We start from the raw sequence: 18094 nt of genomic DNA, 5'->3' as shown, positions 1-18094 counted from the left end.
TCATCTTTATGGAGATAATTATCTTCTCTGAAATACCATATTGTAATAGTATGGATAAGGCTTTATATTTGGGGATTTCTTTTACCTAATTGGGGAGGGTCTATTACAGGTATCTACATGACTGGAAAAGAATTGCGTCAGCATATGCTTCCAAAGACAGCACCTTTGCCTGAAAAGCTGAAAATGTTCAAAGAAGTCCTTCTGCCTCGTCATCCTCCTCTCTTCCATGAATGGTTTCTTAGAACATTTCCTGATCCTACTTCATGGTGAGTGACTGGAATTAGGTTAGCTCAAGAATACTTACTTTGTGTATTTTCACTAAATGTTGCTGATTCTACTGATAAAGACTGATAACCCAAGAAGTGACTTAGACCTATCTGGTTCTTATTTCTGCAGGTACAACAGTAGGTCAGCCTATTGCCGTTCTGTTGCAGTTATGTCAATGGTAGGTTACATACTTGGTCTAGGAGATCGTCATGGTGAAAACATCCTGTTTGATTCTTTGACTGGTGAATGTGTGCATGTGGATTTCAACTGCCTTTTCAATAAGGTGAGAAATGCCACTTGCTGAACTTGCAATTTTTTTTTTTTTTTTTTTTTTTGCATGCGTGGAAGTTACAAATTTCTACTGGCTGCATGGTTGGGTTTTTTCCACTTCCTGAATATATCTGTTGTGTTCTCTCTCATTCTGTTTCTTACTTATATTCAACAGTTTGGGATATGTGAAGAGTATATGATTGTTGTATATGCTGCATTAATGAAAGCCAACTTTTTTTTAGCCAGTATCAGACAAGCTCATGTGGATACACTGAAATAGCCCAAATTTTAGAGTATTTGTATTTTGTGACTCTCCTCTCTCTAGTACCACCCTGCAAAGAAAGCTGTAATTGCTATATTTGGAATTCTGCTGTTGTGAAGTTTCTTAACTTTTCTCACACAAATTCAGCAAAAAATTCCAATGGTTCTGTAAAAATAAACAGCAGAAATTGTGGCCAGAGCAGGATTTGGAGTTTCGGTGTTTCTGTTGAAAGGTACTTTTTGTGTCAGACATGTGCCCTTTTAAATTCAAGTAGCATAGCGATATTGTTAGTTTATTTCTCTAGACTCTTGATCTGAGCAAGTATCTCTTAGCAGCTAGGAAACTGCCACTGACAATAATGGGGGGAAAAAACTGAACACAAAGCAAATGTTACCCTTTATTTTAATAATGCTTAAAACACTTAGGGCATATTCTCTTTTATCAATATAAAGGGAGAAACTTTTGAAGTTCCGGAAATCGTCCCTTTCCGTCTCACTCACAATATGGTTAATGGAATGGGCCCAATGGGAACAGAAGGTCTCTTCCGAAGAGCTTGTGAAGTCACAATGAGGCTTATGCGTGATCAAAGGGAGCCTCTAATGAGGTATGGCAACTGGTTTTGCTACAAACTCTAAAAAAGCTGTCTGTAGTCTAAACATCTGAAACAGTAACTCCTAGTGAACATGCCAGTTCCAGCACATGCCTGTCATACAGCTCAGTCTGACTATGACATTTAGTTAAATATAAAACAGTATAAATATTCAGTGCTTACTTTAGACTCCCGTCAGTGTTCTTGTTTTGAAAAATAAACATGTATCTTATCTTTTTTAAACTTTCTTTATTTAGTGTCTTAAAGACTTTTCTCCATGATCCTCTTGTGGAGTGGAGTAAACCCATTAAAGGGAATACAAAAGCCCAGGTGAATGAAACTGGAGAAGTTGTCAATGAAAAGGTTAGTTTAAAACAAGCATAGCATTAAGGTATTCAAATGTCCCTTATGGCTGCAAGTTATGTATTTTCTAATTGCAACTTTGTCTTGTTTCAGGCTTTTTTTGTTTTATTGTTGTTTGGGGGTTTTTGTGAGGTTTTTTTTCTTTAATTTAAAAATTCCTGTGGTTGTTTCTTTTTGGTTACCTCTGTGTTCGTAATTTTTATCCTTAAAGAGACTATTTATATTGACAGAAAACGTAATTTAGCTGCTAAAGAACCAAACAAAATAGAGCCTATATGTCTGTAGTATTGCTAAGTAAATGACAATATCAGCAGAATCAATAGGATAGGTGAAACCCTTGCTACCCCTCAATCTGACTGTTGTACTGTACTCCAGATTGACAGTGATTGTAACATCTGGAGTCTTTTGCATGGATTTTTTTTTTTTGTGCTTTTCATGTGTGCCTTGTTACGTGACAAGGAAGACTTGGTTAAAAATAGGATTACATATGTACCGTTTCTTTTGTAGCTGCTGATAAAATTGTTCATCCAAAATACAAGTTGCACAACCTGTAATATTTGTTCTCTTTCCCCTTTTCAAAAGTTCTGATTTGCTGCTTCTTGCTTTTAAGGGAATATTTAGTGAAAATAAATATCTGTAATAGCAGATAAAACTTAGGGAGTACTGAAAAATATGGGAGCTAAGATAAGGACAAGCTATGGTACTGAAGTTATATAACAAGACAAAACTTGCTATTTGAGCATAGAAGATCTCCTGGTCTTCAAACAGTTACTAACCAGGCTGTGTCTACAGAACTTTTATTTTAGTTACAGGACTTCCCACATAGTTTTTACCTTAACTGTTTCTTATTGGATAGTTGCCAACATTATGCTTGAGCTTTAAAGGAAAATGTGTGAGTATAACTGGTATGAACTATTTACTTTAGTGGGGCCCAGAAGAGCTCATTTTGAGTTGTTTCCCATATAACTTGTTATTAGACAGCTTCATTTTTAGTTGCTCATAAATTTGGCCTGAATGTTCCAGTCCTAGGTATTTTCATGATTTTATCCAGAATTCCAAGAAAAAGGCTGGGAAATTTTTGCATTTATTTGAAAGTAATTGTATGAAATAAAGCATTCTAACATTTTCAGATACATTTGCATAGTTTTTTCAGTCTTCTCTGGTCAATTTTATCTGTAAAAATGCAAGGCAAAATGTATTACTTAACTATCAGTTTTCAAGAATTATTTTTAAAAGCAGGTATCTTTTATTTTCAAAGTAACTGATGTAGATATCTGGGTTTTGTATTACATTAACATACAGATTTCAAATGCATCCCAATAAATACTTTTTTTATTTTAAGAAGTTCAACTTCATGGATATTGGTAAATTTATTTTTTTTTCTTTTCCTTTGTTTTCAGGCCAAAACCCATGTCCTTGATATAGAACAACGACTGCAAGGTGTCATTAAGACTAGAAACAGAATAAAAGGATTACCCTTATCTATCGAAGGGCATGTTCATTACCTTATTCAAGAAGCAAGTGATGACAACCTCCTCTGCCAGATGTATATGGGCTGGGCTCCATATATGTGAAATTTGTTCATTTTGGAACAATTGGACTGTTCACAAGCCATGTAGCTATAATATTCTTGAAGGTGTCAATCAGTGGTAACTGGTTACTTGTGTTGATTTCTGATTATAAGTAGCAGAACAATCTTAGGCTCAATCCAAAATCTTTGTAAAATACATGATACACTTGCAAGTATGTTAATACACTTGTGTAAGGTGTTACGACTTACGTTTTGTATACATACAGGAAACAGTACATGGGAACTGCTTAAACATTAGACTGCAAATCTCTGCAAATTTCTTAGCCTGACTATATTAAAAATTTTCACAAGGTTGACATAATGCACTCTATAAAATACTGTAAATTTTTGTAAAGATTTTTCTTAGGTTACTTAAAGTTTTCTACTGATCCATCATAAAGGTTTTTTTCAACTTATTTTACCAATAGTTCAGAAGGTCTTCCTAAAAATAATTAGTATTTTCTTTCAGCACTAGGCCTTGAATTTTGTTTAATTTGGACTTCTGTTTCCATGTGGCCTTGCTGTATCTATGCTGGGTTTTTTGGATCTTAAATCTTGCCATGAAGAAACTTGATGCAATGTTACAATGTACTGCAACTTACCTTCCTGAAGGACCCTGAGAGTACAGGTGTCACGCCACCCTTACAGCATCTGTGACTTTAACATATATTCAGGTGCCTGAGTTCTGGACATGGTTGTGCCTTCCCTCCTTCTAAAAAGTGTGGCTACAGGTACTATTTTTGAGACTTCATTTCACAAAAAGTGTTTTGACATGGACAATAATAGACTAATTTAGCACGGTCAGAAGGCTGGTTCTATCTCTAGGCATCCAAATTGTAAGGAAAGCGACTGGGGGAGGGGCAGAATAGGGAAGAATTACACTCTTATCTAACAGTCGGTTATCATTAGAATCTTTGTGCAGTACCTTTGTTTCTGTTCTGAGAGACAACACTATTGGTGTTTGACTACAGTGATGCTGTAAGTTTTGGTTCAGCTGCACTCCAGCCACGTTGGAAAGTGTAAAATTAAATAATGTATTTACAGTGGGTTTGTTGCTCTGGGCCATGAATGGGTCATTTTCCACGAGCGTTGTCGCGGTCTCCAACCGTGAGGGTTTGTTTCGCAAGGCCTTCGGCAACAGCAGAACGTGGGCGGGGCGGTTGGGTCTGAGGGCGGAGCCTTGCTGGTGCGAGGGAGAAAGGAAGGGGTGTAGCCAACGGCCGCGCCGCTCTGCGCGCCGCTCTCGATGGTCGGCGCGAGGCGCTCTGTGCGCCGCTCTGTGGCGCGGGCAGCCCGGCTGTCAGCGCGGTGCGCCGGAAGGAGGGCGGAGCGTGGCCCGCGCTTGTTTGGGTCCGGTAGAGCTGCGAGGGCGGCGGAGTGGTGGCCATGGGGGTCCCCAAGTTTTACCGGTGGATCTCGGAGCGGTACCCCTGCCTCAGCCAGGTGCTGAAGGAGCATCAGGTAAGCTGTGAGCGGAGCGCCACTGTCTGCCATGCTCCGGGGCGGAGGAGGGGGTCCTGCCTGGCCCCTCGACGGGGTGAAGGAGGGCGCCTAGTCCCCAGGTCCAGGCTTGCCTGGGCCAGGCTGGCGGGACTGCGTCTCAGCCGAGGCTGGCTCACCGAGAAGTGGGAAAGCGTAGGGCGGGCGGCTGCACCTCAGCGAGACCCGCATCTCGAAGCGGCCGAAAGTCGCTGGGTGTCGGTGGGCTGGCGGTATCTGGGAAGCGGGCGAGGATTTCGGTGCTCCGCGAAAACCTCAGTATCCTCTTTAAGCTCGCCGTGAGCGCACAGCGGTGTCGGGAGCCTGCTGCTGGAGGCCAGCGGCGCGGATATTTGCGCTCTTTGTTACACGCAAGTAATGTTTTCGGAAGCACCCGAACCCGAAAGCGCGCGGTTTGTCCAGGAGGCGACCCGGCCGGATTAGGCTTCTGTGTCCACAGCCCGGTCAGCTCTCTGCCGCGGCTCCTCAGCGCCCGGCGGCCCGACACCCCTCTGTACCAGGCGGTCGGAGTTGCGTCGTTACCGGGCTCAGGAAAGTTATTGCTGGTGACGAGGAATAGCACAGTAATGACGAGGGACAAGTTTTACAGCTCTACTGCATTTCCTTGTTCTTGTAGGAGTGGGACATTTTGTGTTAGTAACAAAACCAGAGGAGTATGTTAAACCCTGAGAAGGGGAACGCCCAGATAGTGCTTTTAAGAGGAGAAAATAAGTCTTATTTTTCAGAGAAATCATGTTTGGTGTCAGTCAAACATCAGCACTTAACTTTTCATGATCATTTTCAATTAGCGTTGTGGATGTTGTTCAGTAATCTGATTAAGGGTGTTCTGAAATGAGTTGGGTGATGATTGAAGGCATGTTTGAGTGTTAATATGTTATTCCTAAACAGCATTTTAAAAGATTAAACAGCTGTTGTATCAATATATCTAAGATGTGCTGCTCAAGTCATACCAAACCTGGATGTTTGACCCTTCTAGTTTCAAAGCAGTTTTCAAAGCTTCTGTCTTTGCTTATGGTTTGTTGGATTTCCCAACTATATATTATACTGTCTGTGTAGCAAGGCGGCAGCAGTGTATGCTGGCTTTTCAACTGTTTTTGTTAAAAACCTGGGCTGCTCACTGAAATTTGTGCTAGCTTTAAACTTCTGCTGAAGAATTGTGGCCCACTGAAGAGTCAGTCTAATGAGGGGATTGTATCCATGATGCTTTCTGAAAGAGGCTGTTAGAGCTCCTAGAATAAACAGAATGCACAACTCAACCTTACATGCTAATGTCATTGTCTGCTTAGTCTTTCTGAAGACTAAATGATGTTAGCTTATATGGAATTCTTGCTCTCTAAAACAGAAAGCATCTAGATTGTTATCTGTGATACTAAGCTTCAGCAGTCACACACTACAGCACAAGCCATATGAGGAGCATCTGAGGAAACTGGGGTTGTTTAGTCTGGGGAAGGGAAGGCTTAGGCTAGACTTTATCACTCTCTACAAATATGTGGAAAGTCAGTCTCTTCTCCCAAGTAACAAGCGATAGGGCCTCAAGCTGTGCCAGGGGAGGTTTAGATTGGATATTAGGAAAACGTTCTTCACAAAAAAAGTGGTCAGAGATTGGAACAGGCTACCCAGGGCAGTGGTGGAATCACTGTCCTTGGAAATGTTCAAAAACTGTGTAGATGAGGCCCTCAGTGATATCGTTTAGTGGTGGACTTGGCAATCCTGAAGTAATGGTTGGATTTGATAATCCTAAAGGTCTTTTCCAGCCTAGCTGGAAACCCCATTCTTCCTTTTCTCTGCCAGACCACTTGAATATACAGACTGACAGAAACCAACATCTAGATTAGGTTTTTTGTTTGCTATTACAGGAAAAAAAAATACCTAGAATAAAAGGCAATACCTATATAAAACACATAATGTTTTTTAAATCATATTGTAGGCATGCTTCTTAAAAGTTCATCTGTTTTCCATATATATGTTGCATATAAAAGCTTTAGTTTTCAACTCTTTAGAATGTTGCCTGTGCAGTGCCCCACTCTCTTCTTACCTGAAAGTGGTGCCTTTGTGACTGATGTGGCGTGTGAGCATGTTGAGAACAGTTTGGATACTCAGTTTGACTGCAGTGAAGATGATTATGTACAACAGAAGACTAGTTATAGAATGTGACTCAAGGTTCTTCTCAGTCCTGCCTGTTGTTTCTTCTCTTCATCTGCTTTCTAAAACAGTTGTTTCTCTTATGTCTGGATGTTTAAATACAAGTCCAACAACATGCCTTTCGAAATTATATAAAAATAAGTCACAAGTAAATCATGAAAAGTTAGCAGTGCCTTTTTCAACTTGAAATGATAGGAGGATTTTTATGTATAGTCATATTGGTGGATTAAAGAATAGATTAGTTTATTGCCAATTGCTGTTGTGCATGTTGGGGGATTTTGGTAACAAAAAAAGATAAATAATGACCCTCTTGCTTCATACTTTTAACAGTGTTTCAGCTGTATGTGTTGCTTGTGTACATCTGTTCAGCTGACTTGCTTCACTGGGAAAATAGTAATATCGGATTGCAAACCAGTCAAGATATTCTTAGCCCATTGGTGTACAATAGGTTCCACTGCTTCTCAACTCAGCTTGTTTCCAGGCTTCATTACTCTTGGCTACACCTTGAGTAGTGATTGCATTGCTTCAGCTGTCACCAAGTAGATACTAACTGGCTTTTGTAGATTCCAGAATTTGACAACTTATACCTGGACATGAACGGCATCATACATCAGTGTTCACATCCAAATGATGATGATGTTCACTTCAGAATCTCAGAAGATAAGATTTTTGCTGATATTTTTCACTATTTGGAAGTACTGTTTCGCATCATTAAACCAAGGAAGGTTTTCTTCATGGCAGTTGATGGAGTAGCTCCAAGAGCAAAAATGAATCAGCAGCGTGGGAGACGTTTTAGGTGAGAATATTTCTTCTGACTCTGTCTTGAAGAGCGTAAATGCTTAAAAAAAAAAAACTAAACAGTGTGCCATGAAAAGTAAAATATAAGAGTATGAGTGCTTGTGCCTTTGATGGTAGCTTTGATTTTTAGTTAAATGAGGGTAACTACCTGTAAAATGGTAATACTTAAAAAGAGGATTCTGAAAAGGAAAGTTTGCTTACTGCTTAAATTTTTCTCTGTTTCTACGGGACTGGGGGGAAGCTTTTTTTTCCATGAATTTTTCTGTGAAATAAATCTCCAATGGCTTCATAACCTGTGAGGGTCTGGTATCTTTGAATGCTTATTCTAGACATGCTGCTTTGGTTGCTATATGGTTGCTATAGTATGCCATGTTCTTTGACAGTCATAGAAGAAACTAAGTTTCTAATGAAACTCTGGTTTCTTTTGATACTAGTTAGCAAGCTAGCTCAGATAGAGAGCTGCAAGTTGTTAATGCACGTTGTTAAGGTTTATATTAATGTTCTGGGAGATGTGGAAGCTTCTTTGAAGACTGCTGTAAGGAAAGCAAGCCAGTGGTCAGACAGTACAGGAATGGTGAGTGAAAAGTGATAGAAGAAAACTGAGGGGAAGGGACAGGAGAAAATATTTTCAAGCTGTAGCGTTTTTGTGGTGTTGTGTTGTGGTTTTTTTTTTTTTTTTGTGGGGGTTGTTTTGGGGTTTTTTTAAAGGAAAAAAAAAAGGAAGTTGAGAAGGAGATTAAGAAAGTTTTAAGTAGAAAATTAGAGAGGAAGTGAGAGAAGGACAAGAATCTAAGATATTGGTGGCTTTTCTTTTTCTGGTTCAAAAGTGTTTATGAAATCCTTGGTCAAGAAAGGCTAGGATATTTGCTTGTTTCTCCATTACTCGTGATGATAACTTGTTAGCTCATCCCTTCTACTCTTGTGATATTCCAGACTTGCTTCTTTGTTTAACAATGTTATTTAGTATTAACTCTACAACTATAGTTCTGATACAGTGTTTTCAGATACTTAGATCCTGAGTGTTTCTACTGTTTCAACATTAATTTGCATTTACTGTGCTCAGCCACTGAATGATCATTTTGGTAATCTAAATATTAACTGTATCCGAGTAATGACAGATTATCATCATTACTAGGGAAAATAGTTGCTTATAAGCCTTACAGTTGTGTGGGAAACAAGGTCATACTCTATCCAGGAGTCAAATTTCTCTCCTTTTCCTAAATACTCTAAAAAATCAACTATGTATATTTCGTCAGTAAAGCTGTACTTTAAGATATTAATGTTTGAATAAGATGATTCTTTCTCTACTCCACTTTTCCAACCTTGTGTTGTTTTAGATCAGCAAAAGAGGCAGAGGACAAAATAAAAAAGGCATTAGAAAAGGGAGAAACTCTCCCAACAGAAGCCAGATTTGACTCCAACTGTATTACACCAGGTAAGAATATTTGTCAAGTATTTAAATTTAAATGTTTAGATTAATGGTTTTGCATCTATTTCCCTATCCTAAGACATTTATTTTTTTAATTGGAGAACAAAATTGATACAGGCTCAAGTTGAGAACAGAAGTGTAAATAACTTCTAATAGGACTGGAATACTGTCTTACTCTATAAATTTTTTTAGATTGTAATGGAAAAGATGAATCTTCTTAGGAATAAGAAACAGCTATTCCCTTCATCCCATGCAGAATTTTTGCTTCTTGGGTTTTGGCGGGTTTTGTTTTTTTGGGGGGAGGAGGGGGAGGTTGTTTGATTTTGGGTGGGTTTTATTTGGTGTTTTTCTTGTTTTGGTGGGTTTTGGGGTTTTTTGTGTTTTCATTAGTAATTTTGATATGTAAATACAGTTTTGAATGACTAGTGAAAAGTTTTGTGTGTAACTTTGATTTTTATTTTCAGGAACTGAATTCATGGCCAGATTGCATGAGCATCTTAAGTACTTTGTAAATATGAAGATTTCCACAGACAAATCCTGGCAAGGAGTAACAATTTACTTATCAGGCCATGAGGTCACTGTATTTTGTTAGTATTTTATTTTAAATAGATGTTTATTTTATAGAAAAATACTTACTGATGAATTTGTTGTTGCGGGGGGGTTTTTGTGCAGACTCCAGGGGAAGGTGAGCATAAAATTATGGAGTTCATCAGATCAGAAAAAGCAAAGCCCCATCACGACCCAAACACAAGACACTGTCTCTATGGCTTAGATGCTGACTTGGTATGTGCAAATAAAATAATACAAACAACAGAAGTTTATAAAATATATTTGATGTTTTCCTAAGTGCACAGGGTTCTAAAATAAATGTTATTAAAGAAGAGCGTAACTTTGTACTCTTGCAGACTTTTGAATTTGTAGTTAAACAGAGCAGCAAAATTGCTTTATGCTGCTCAAATCTTGGATAACAGTAAAAAAAATAATAATCAAGATCTTTCTTTATAATAGATTATGCTGGGATTAACAAGTCATGAGGCACACTTTGCACTCTTAAGAGAAGAAGTCAGATTTGGTGGTAAAAAATCACAAAGGTAAATTGATTTAACTTCAGTATATATGATGAATTTAAATCTAAAATATACTGTGTGACTAAACCATTTGTTTGGGGTTTTTTGTTTGTTTTTTTTTAATTGTTTGCATACTAAATAAAGTCTTTATTACTAAAAATCCATGAAATCAACTTGTTAAATCATGCACTTCAATGAGTTTACATGGGAAAGTGTGTGCCATCAGCACAGCTTGTTAAAAAATCAGTACAGCTTTGGTCTGCTGCGCTTCTTTCTTCGTATTATGAATGGAGCAGCCCGGCTATACTAACGCTGTTTCCTTAATTGTCTTACACAGATATTAACTTTTTAAAATGTATTTATATCTTTGAGGTTTTGTGCATATAAGTAAATTACTTGAACAGTTACTAAAATAAACTCTCTTAAAGTGGTTTCCTGAATGTTTTTATTCTGGATTTGCCCATTTATAGCAACTTGTGTGCTATCATCAGTCTGAACAAGGTGATTTTTTTCTGGAACTGATCATGTGCATGGAGTTATAGGAGAATTACTTTTATAACTGTTCTGTGACTTAAGTCCCTTCTTTGAAGGACCATAAACATGTATTTGGTGGATAAAGGGAGAAGGTGGGAGAGTCAGAAACATACTTTTTTGATACATATACAAAAAGTTTTTGGATAAGACATACAAATGTTTAGATTAATGCATGATTTTTGCTGATAAGAATGTATTTTTTTGTGAAGGACAAGATGATGCAGATCAGAAATAAGTATTCAGTCTTTTGCGGTCAACTTTTCACTAATATTCATTGTCTTGGCAGTGTTGGCGTGTAACATTGTAATGTTTTTAAAAGACCTTGAGTGTAATCAAAGAAAAATGTTGATTTCCTCTTTTTTTATAAAAATAATATAAAAGTGTGACAACTTTTTTGAGGAATGGGGGTTAATTAAATAAAGTATGAAACCAAAGGGAAGTTGTCTTCCCCCCTGCCTCCCTCTCCAGGTATTGTTCCAGGTTTGGCTCCTGTTGAAATTTCTGGATAATAGTGCTTATTACAGGAATTTACTTCTGGAAGTTACAGGAGTTGGCTTCTGTCAATATTGTCACTCATATGAATACTTCCAATTGGAAACCTGAAAATGCTAAAAATACATGGAAATTAATATATCTCAGCGACTTCCTGATTGGGAGAAATTACTTGTTTTTTCAGGATTGTCAGGATTTTCAGGATTCAGATCTAGTGAATGAAGACTAAAGAGCAAAATGTTTCTAGAGTCTTAGAGCACCAACCTGGATTTGTCAGTGTTCTTGAATACCAATATGAAAATTATCTTTTAAAAGTGACAGAATTGGGCCTAAATCTCTTTATAGTTTAGAGTTCATTTTAGTAATCTTAATCTAAGCTTGTATATCACACCCATCTTCCTCAGAGGATTTTGGCCCAAATCTGCTTTGTATGTGTGAATACACAGGTATTTGTTGGTTTGTCATTGAAGGTGGTCCCAGCTGGTTATACTATCTACAAGGTGAAATAGTCCTTTCTGAAATTAAAAATAACATCAGTCTTGAGCTCACTAATCTTTTGGTGTAGGTGTTAACTGATTTTGGCCTAATGTTGAAGTACATACTAAGTAATTCTAGTGAAGAGGAAACGAAGGCAGAATATACATTGACTAATCTATGCCATAAACAGTAGGTTAGTAATTTTTTTTGTGCTGTGTTGAAGCCACCAGATAATACATATGTAGCGTCTTTAATTTGAGCGTATTATTTTCTTACAAGAAGCATTTCAAATGATTGCAAATGTAAGCAGCAAATTTAAACATGAATCTCTGTACTCTGTATGTACTCAGACTAGTTCTGGTATACCTTAAAATTAATTTGCTTTGGTGTAAAGTTAGGTCAGGCTGTCCCTTTTTGGACAGTGTGATAATTACTTGGGAAATAGTTAATTAAATATGGAACTTGACAAAGCTGCCCTGCTTTCTCTAAGCTAGTTGTTTTCTGTGTTTTTCCACATTTGTTTAGAAGGCTCCACTGCACAATTTTGTTTAACCAGATGAATCCTAAAACAGTTTCAAACAAATGTTTATATATTTCTTATGCAAAGATTTAATCCCAGTAAGATTACTTGGTTTTAGGTAACCTGGGACTTATTAAATATTCATGTTGAAAGTGTGTTGATAAATAATTTAACTTAATGTTTTGAATAATTTACAGAGCATGTGCCCCAGAGGAAACCACATTTCATTTACTGCACTTATCACTTATGAGAGAATATATTGATTATGAATTTTCACCTGTAAAAGTAAGTTTTAATGGAGCTGTGACTGAAAAAATGTGTGAGGTCTTTTTATGCGAACATGAGACTAAAAGTTATACTGCTGTGTTTTGGTTTTGTTTGTTTTGTGTTTTTTTTTCTTCCCCCACCCCAGGACAAGATTTCCTTTGAATACGATATTGAAAGGATAATAGATGATTGGATCTTAATGGGTTTCCTTGTAGGAAATGATTTTATTCCTCATCTACCTCATTTACACATTAATCATGATGCACTGCCGCTACTTTATAGAACATACATGACTATCTTGCCAGAACTGGGAGGTAAGTATACTTTGCACAGTTGTGGAAAGTAGAAATATTAATGTTCCTGTCTTAATATTTATTGACCTTTTTAACCATGTTAGAATGTTTATCGTTTCTAACACTTTTTTTAGGCAGCCAGCAAAATTGCATTCTGTTATCTATAAAGCATTTAAATTGAAATTTTAGAATTGTTAATTTAAAACCCGTACTTTATTTTCCTAATAGGTTACATAAATGAGAATGGACATCTGAATTTAAAACGCTTTGAGAAATATCTCACAAGATTGTCAGATGTAAGTAACTTCACAATTGCGCTGTATAGATTGGTATAGTCTATTGAATTTAACCTCAGTGCGTTGCCCTAAAATACACCATGCTGTAGTTTTAATGAACTGTTAAATGACTTTTAACATCATTTAACATAACTGTTAAATGAGTTTTACAAGTGGTTCAGTCAGCTGTTTTATCATTTAAATGATGGGGTCCAATCAGTTTCTGTCTGAACTTATTATAAGAGGAAAAAGGTTGAATCGTTTAATCTGTCTTTTAGCTAGTATCTTGTAGTAATGCAAGTCAAATGAGGATTTACCTCATTTGCGTAATGAGGAACAGTACTGTGCAAATGTGTTCTAGGCAGCAGTATTCTTTGCTTCCCCTGCTGGTCAGTTTCTTGTGGGGTAAGCTCTTGGAGAGCAGTATTTTTCTGCAAGTTTTTAATGAAGATCATTGGTCAAGAGCGATGAAGCATTAGTATCTCTGAGGCAGGCATCACCATTCTTCTTTAACTCAGTGGCATACAGGAGGCAGCCTATTAAGTGCCACTGCAATAATTCATCCTAGACATGAGAAAAGGTATAGGTCAGATAGAAATGGAAAGGTCTTGGCCTGCTGAACTTTGAAGGAGGAAGTTCATCTATCTGCTTTTGCTGTTTCAGCCCTGTCTTCTGATTCTTGGGTGGAAGTATGAAAGTGTTGGGTGTGTGGCACCCAAACCTTATACATGTTTTACTGCTTCTAGAGTTAATAGTGAAATGTGGAAGTTATCTAGCTGTTTTTATTACATAATACTGCCTTACTGAAAGAAAAAAAAATATGGCTTAGGTGTATGTTATGTATCACTAAGAAAAAAATATTTTTAATACTAATCTATTGGTTTGATTGTAGCTCTAGGCCAAACTGTTCTTGTACAAATGCCTCCAGGTGTAACCTAATGCATGTGCTATGAAAATGTTGTTAATTTAGCACTCTAAATTTGGCATCCCTCAAATACTTCTAAACTTACTTTAATCTTCCTGTACAGTTTGATCGTGAACACTTCAGTGAAGTCTTTGTAGACCTGAAATGGTTTGAAAGTAAAGTAGGCAATAAATACCTCAACGAGGCAGCTGGTGTTGCAGCAGAGGAAGCCAGAAAAAATAAACAAAAGAAACAAAAGGTTAGTATTTTGCATGTGCAATTTTGGAACTATGAATGTTACTTATTGTAAATCAATAACTTGATTTTAGACAAATTACATGTCATAAACCTCTGTGTTGAAGTTTTTCTGAGATCAGAAATGATAGTAAAATGTAACATCTGAGGAACTACCTCTATTCATTGCTGGTTGTGAATGATGAAATGGTTAAATCAAGGTCAGGTTCTTAGTATTGTTGAAATCTTCTAAACCCATAACTTAATGCTTTATGTCAATTTATCTCTTCTCAACTTCAGCAAAACTTACTTTTGGGTGATTTATGGTCAAAGTTGCTATGCTTTGTAATTTTACTTTGCATAGCCTGTTGTCCATTTTATATATTTCAGATACACTGATAAATAATTCGTGCATGTGTTGGTATTGGCCAACTATTTGACAATGAATAGATAAATAGGAATTTCATTGGTGTGAACTATCTTAGATTAAACTTGCAGTTCTAGGTATAACTAATTAATGAGGAACAGCACCTTTCTGTGTACCTCGACTCTGCCCCACTGTCATGTTGCTCACCACCACCTCCATTGGCTATCTTTCAATATATGCCTTCAGCAGAGTGTAGAGTAGCAGCAAGCAGGAAATCCCTCCGAGATTAATCTGTCACTGTGTCCTGGGCTCAGCAGTAGCAGTCATTTTTCTCTTTCTTATTAGCTGGTGCGGTTCTGTTTTTGACTTTCAGCCTGGGAACAGCGCTGATAACACCGATGTTTGTAATGTTTACTCTGACCAAGGGACTCCCTGAGTCTCATGTTCTGTCAGGGAGGAGGGGAAGCTGGGAGGAAATAGAAACAGGACACCTGACCCAAACTAGCCAAAGAGGTGTTCCGTATCACAGCACGCCATGCCCAGTATATAAACTGGGGGCAATTACTCAGAAGGGCTAGATCACTGCTGGATCAGGCTTGGTGTTGGTCAGTGGGTGGTGAGCAGTTGTATTCTTTTCCCTTGTTATTTCCCTTATCATTATTATTATTGGTGATAGCAGCAGTGGTTTGTGTTATACCTTAGTTACTGAACTGTTCTTATCTCAACCTGTGGGAGTTACATTCTTTCAATTCTCCTCCCTATCCTTCCGGGAGCAGCGGGAGGAAGGAGAGGAGTGAGTGAGTGGCTGCGTGGTTCTGGGTTGCCGACTGGGCTTAAAACACGACAGTTCTTTTTGGCACCCAACATGGGGCATGAAGTTGTTGCTCTTGATCTCAGAGTTTCAGCATGTTGTATAATGCTTACAGCCATTATTTGCTGTGTTAGTGTTTTATCGGCTGGGGGCCTTGGGCTAAGGTTCTTGTTTCATTGTACTTTATGGTAATGACTTGTAATACAATAGAATTATTGATGGGGATCTTGGCTGATCCTTTGAATGGCAGCAACAGTCAGGAGCTCTTGTATCTCAGGTACAGGGGAAGAGTTTGCTTATTGAAAGCTACTCGGTGCTGTACACAAAAGACAGTGTGAGAATGAAGTGAATATTTGCCTTGTTTGACACTCTAAAACAAGATTTCTTGTGCCCTTACTTCCCACAACAGTCACTTGAGCTCTTAAAATTTTACTCATGAAAAATTTGAATGCATACTGGTGCTGTAGCACAACGTATGATGTAAGTAAAAACCCTTAAGTATGTCCTACGCAGTTTTGGAAACAGTATTTTGGAAAACAAACATTCAGATATTTTATAAAGGTTTTTGAGATTTTATTTGAGCCTTCTCCTCTGTGTGGTCTGTCCTTTTCTGAGATAAAATAATTTTCCCTGGGCAACTACAAGAGAAGGAAATGTAGTGGGGTTTACACTAAATAATGTTGAAACATCTTGATTATAACATTCTGAGTTGCAGATTATGTGGTTGTAAATAAGGTTTGTGTATTTTATTCTGTCTTTTTACTTTATCTCAAATACTAATAGGCTCAGGAAAACTCCATATGTTTGGCTGCTTTAGAAAAAAATGAAGGTGAAGTGACCCCTAAAAGTAAGTGCAAGTAATTTTTCTATATACATATTACAAAAGAGAACTTTTTTTAATTTGTTTATAGACTTGGAAGATCTGTAGGAATTTTATGTCAGAAATGACCTTAATCTAAATGGCAGAATTAATGTAGTCAGTTCTTGGTAAATGGAACTGCACATCACTGGCTAATGGTGAGAGGAAACGGGGCTAAAGCTTTTGAAGTGCTTCTTCCCTAATCAGTATTTTCACGATGAATTAAAGGAAAGAATGAGCAAATCTCCAACATTACGTTTTTGATAATTGTATGCTTAGGTAAATTGTTATACAAGTGGGGATAAATGAATAGATTTTTATATGGCTTTGGGGTTTTTGGTTGTGTGAATTGCTTTTAAACTCATTCCACTTGTAGGAAATGTCTTCTGCTCATGTTATGAAATTTAATGTAAAAAATGTATAACTACTACTCCATGGTATAAGATGTTGCTGGAAAAAGGCTGAATTTTAAAATGTATTTTAATGTGTTATTTTCTGAAAGCTTATCTTTTCTTCTCTGTTCTGTAATTGGGCTACAAAACGGGTTGCCAGTCTTTAAAGAAAGAAAGTTCCAGACTTGCTTTTCGTAAAGATTTTGATTGATTGTTTAATGGTACTTCCGTGCAAGGAAGTCAAAACTGAAAGTCTTCAACCTTACTGTAGTAGGGAAGTGAATGTTCATTCTTGTCATGACTGCTTTTCAGCTGTAGTGGAAGATGAACCAGAAGATGATGATCTGTTTGAAACTGAATTTAGGCAATACAAAAGAACTTACTACATGACTAAAATGGGTGTAGAAGTAGTTTCTGAGTAAGTATATGAGGGTTTTGTGTGGTTTTTTGCCTTCTTTTTTTTCTGTTTTTTTCTTTTTCTGTTTTAAACACCCAAGTCTTTACATACATCTAATACAAGACAGAATTTTCATCCATGTTGAAAGCACATGGCAGTGTACTGCATTGGTGATGCTTCTGGCTAATGCAATAAGAGCTGCAAGCCAAGTTTTCTGTAAAAGTATGTGAGGACCCAAGAGAAAAACTCAAGTTAGTATTCTGTCAATCTGGAACACTGTGGTCTTATGCTCTATCTTCATTCTCGTGTACAGGGTGCTAAGTAATTTTTATATACTAATGAAAATTAGGAATACTAGTAAGTATCTTTCTTTTTCCCTTTAAGTGACTTCTTGGCTGATCAAGCTGAATGTTATGTCCAGGCAATACAATGGATTTTGCATTATTATTACCATGGAGTTCAGTCATGGAGCTGGTAAGAAAATTGTCAAATGAGAAATTGTTTCACCTTGTATGCTTGGAACATTTAATGCAGTTATGTTTGTTTCTGATCAGTGAATGTTGGTGTGCTAAAACTGAGTAACTGAAGAGATCTTTTCCCCTGCAGGTATTACCCTTATCATTATGCACCTTATCTGTCAGATATTCGCAACATAGGTGAACTCAAAATGAAATTTGAACTGGGAAAACCTTTCATGCCATTTGAACAGCTTCTTGCTGTACTTCCAGCAGCTAGCAAAGATCTGCTACCTAAATGCTACCAGGTAGGACTTAGAATTAAATTGCATTTATCTATTGTTTACTGTTTGTTTGTTTTATTCTGAAGTAGCTCTTTGCTGGATATGTTTGCGTGTCCTCTTAATTATATTCTACCTCCAAATTTTAGGTGTAAGGTGAAACACTTCTTACTATTCATAAGTATATTGTACAGTTAGTAATAAATAGAAAGTTTTGCATTTGCTAAGCAATTTCAGACTAGGATATTTTAATGATGAATGTTAAATTCCTGTTCAGCC

At 37.3% G+C, this 18094-nt stretch overlaps 2 protein-coding genes across 10 annotated transcripts in view; both read left to right on the top strand.

The window, feature by feature from the left end:
• The window catches only part of ATR (ATR serine/threonine kinase), a 42018-nt gene extending 38174 nt beyond the window's left edge, over window positions 1–3844 (top strand). Inside the window, exons 43-47 of the mRNA XM_061365270.1 lie at window positions 110–266; window positions 397–550; window positions 1252–1403; window positions 1646–1751; window positions 3152–3844. Coding sequence (XP_061221254.1) covers window positions 110–266; window positions 397–550; window positions 1252–1403; window positions 1646–1751; window positions 3152–3325 — 743 coding nt within the window. The 3' untranslated portion in view covers window positions 3326–3844. The remainder of the gene's footprint in view (window positions 1–109; window positions 267–396; window positions 551–1251; window positions 1404–1645; window positions 1752–3151) is intronic.
• A 768-nt stretch (window positions 3845–4612) lies between these two features.
• Window positions 4613–18094, top strand: part of XRN1 (5'-3' exoribonuclease 1) — a 34431-nt gene continuing 20949 nt past the window's right edge. For 4 of the 9 annotated variants that reach the window (XR_009727218.1, XM_061365263.1, XM_061365266.1 and 1 more), the window contains exons 1-14: window positions 4616–4782; window positions 7527–7759; window positions 9099–9196; window positions 9655–9764; window positions 9863–9973; window positions 10199–10281; window positions 12478–12565; window positions 12693–12861; window positions 13069–13136; window positions 14144–14278; window positions 16215–16278; window positions 16995–17100; window positions 17464–17553; window positions 17686–17842. Coding sequence is in view for 8 of the 9 variants with exons in the window: in XM_061365263.1 (XP_061221247.1) it covers window positions 4708–4782; window positions 7527–7759; window positions 9099–9196; window positions 9655–9764; window positions 9863–9973; window positions 10199–10281; window positions 12478–12565; window positions 12693–12861; window positions 13069–13136; window positions 14144–14278; window positions 16215–16278; window positions 16995–17100; window positions 17464–17553; window positions 17686–17842 (1587 nt within the window). In the remaining variant the exon portion in view is untranslated. Of the gene's footprint in view, window positions 4783–7526; window positions 7760–9098; window positions 9197–9654; window positions 9778–9862; window positions 9974–10198; window positions 10282–12477; window positions 12566–12692; window positions 12862–13068; window positions 13137–14143; window positions 14279–16214; window positions 16279–16994; window positions 17122–17463; window positions 17554–17685; window positions 17843–18094 lie in introns of those variants that run through there. The other 5 variants (XM_061365268.1, XM_061365264.1, XM_061365265.1 and 2 more) reach the window with 5 other exon arrangements.

The sequence above is a fragment of the Neopsephotus bourkii genome, unplaced genomic scaffold (genome assembly GCF_033783945.1).
Source record: "Neopsephotus bourkii isolate Nb327-2 ecotype Australia unplaced genomic scaffold, CSIRO-AGI_Nbou_v1 NB_1279, whole genome shotgun sequence".
Lineage (NCBI taxonomy): Eukaryota > Metazoa > Chordata > Aves > Psittaciformes > Psittacidae > Neopsephotus > Neopsephotus bourkii.
The sequence above is the reverse complement of the archived record's forward strand: the minus strand, read 5'-3'. Positions and strand labels throughout refer to the sequence as shown.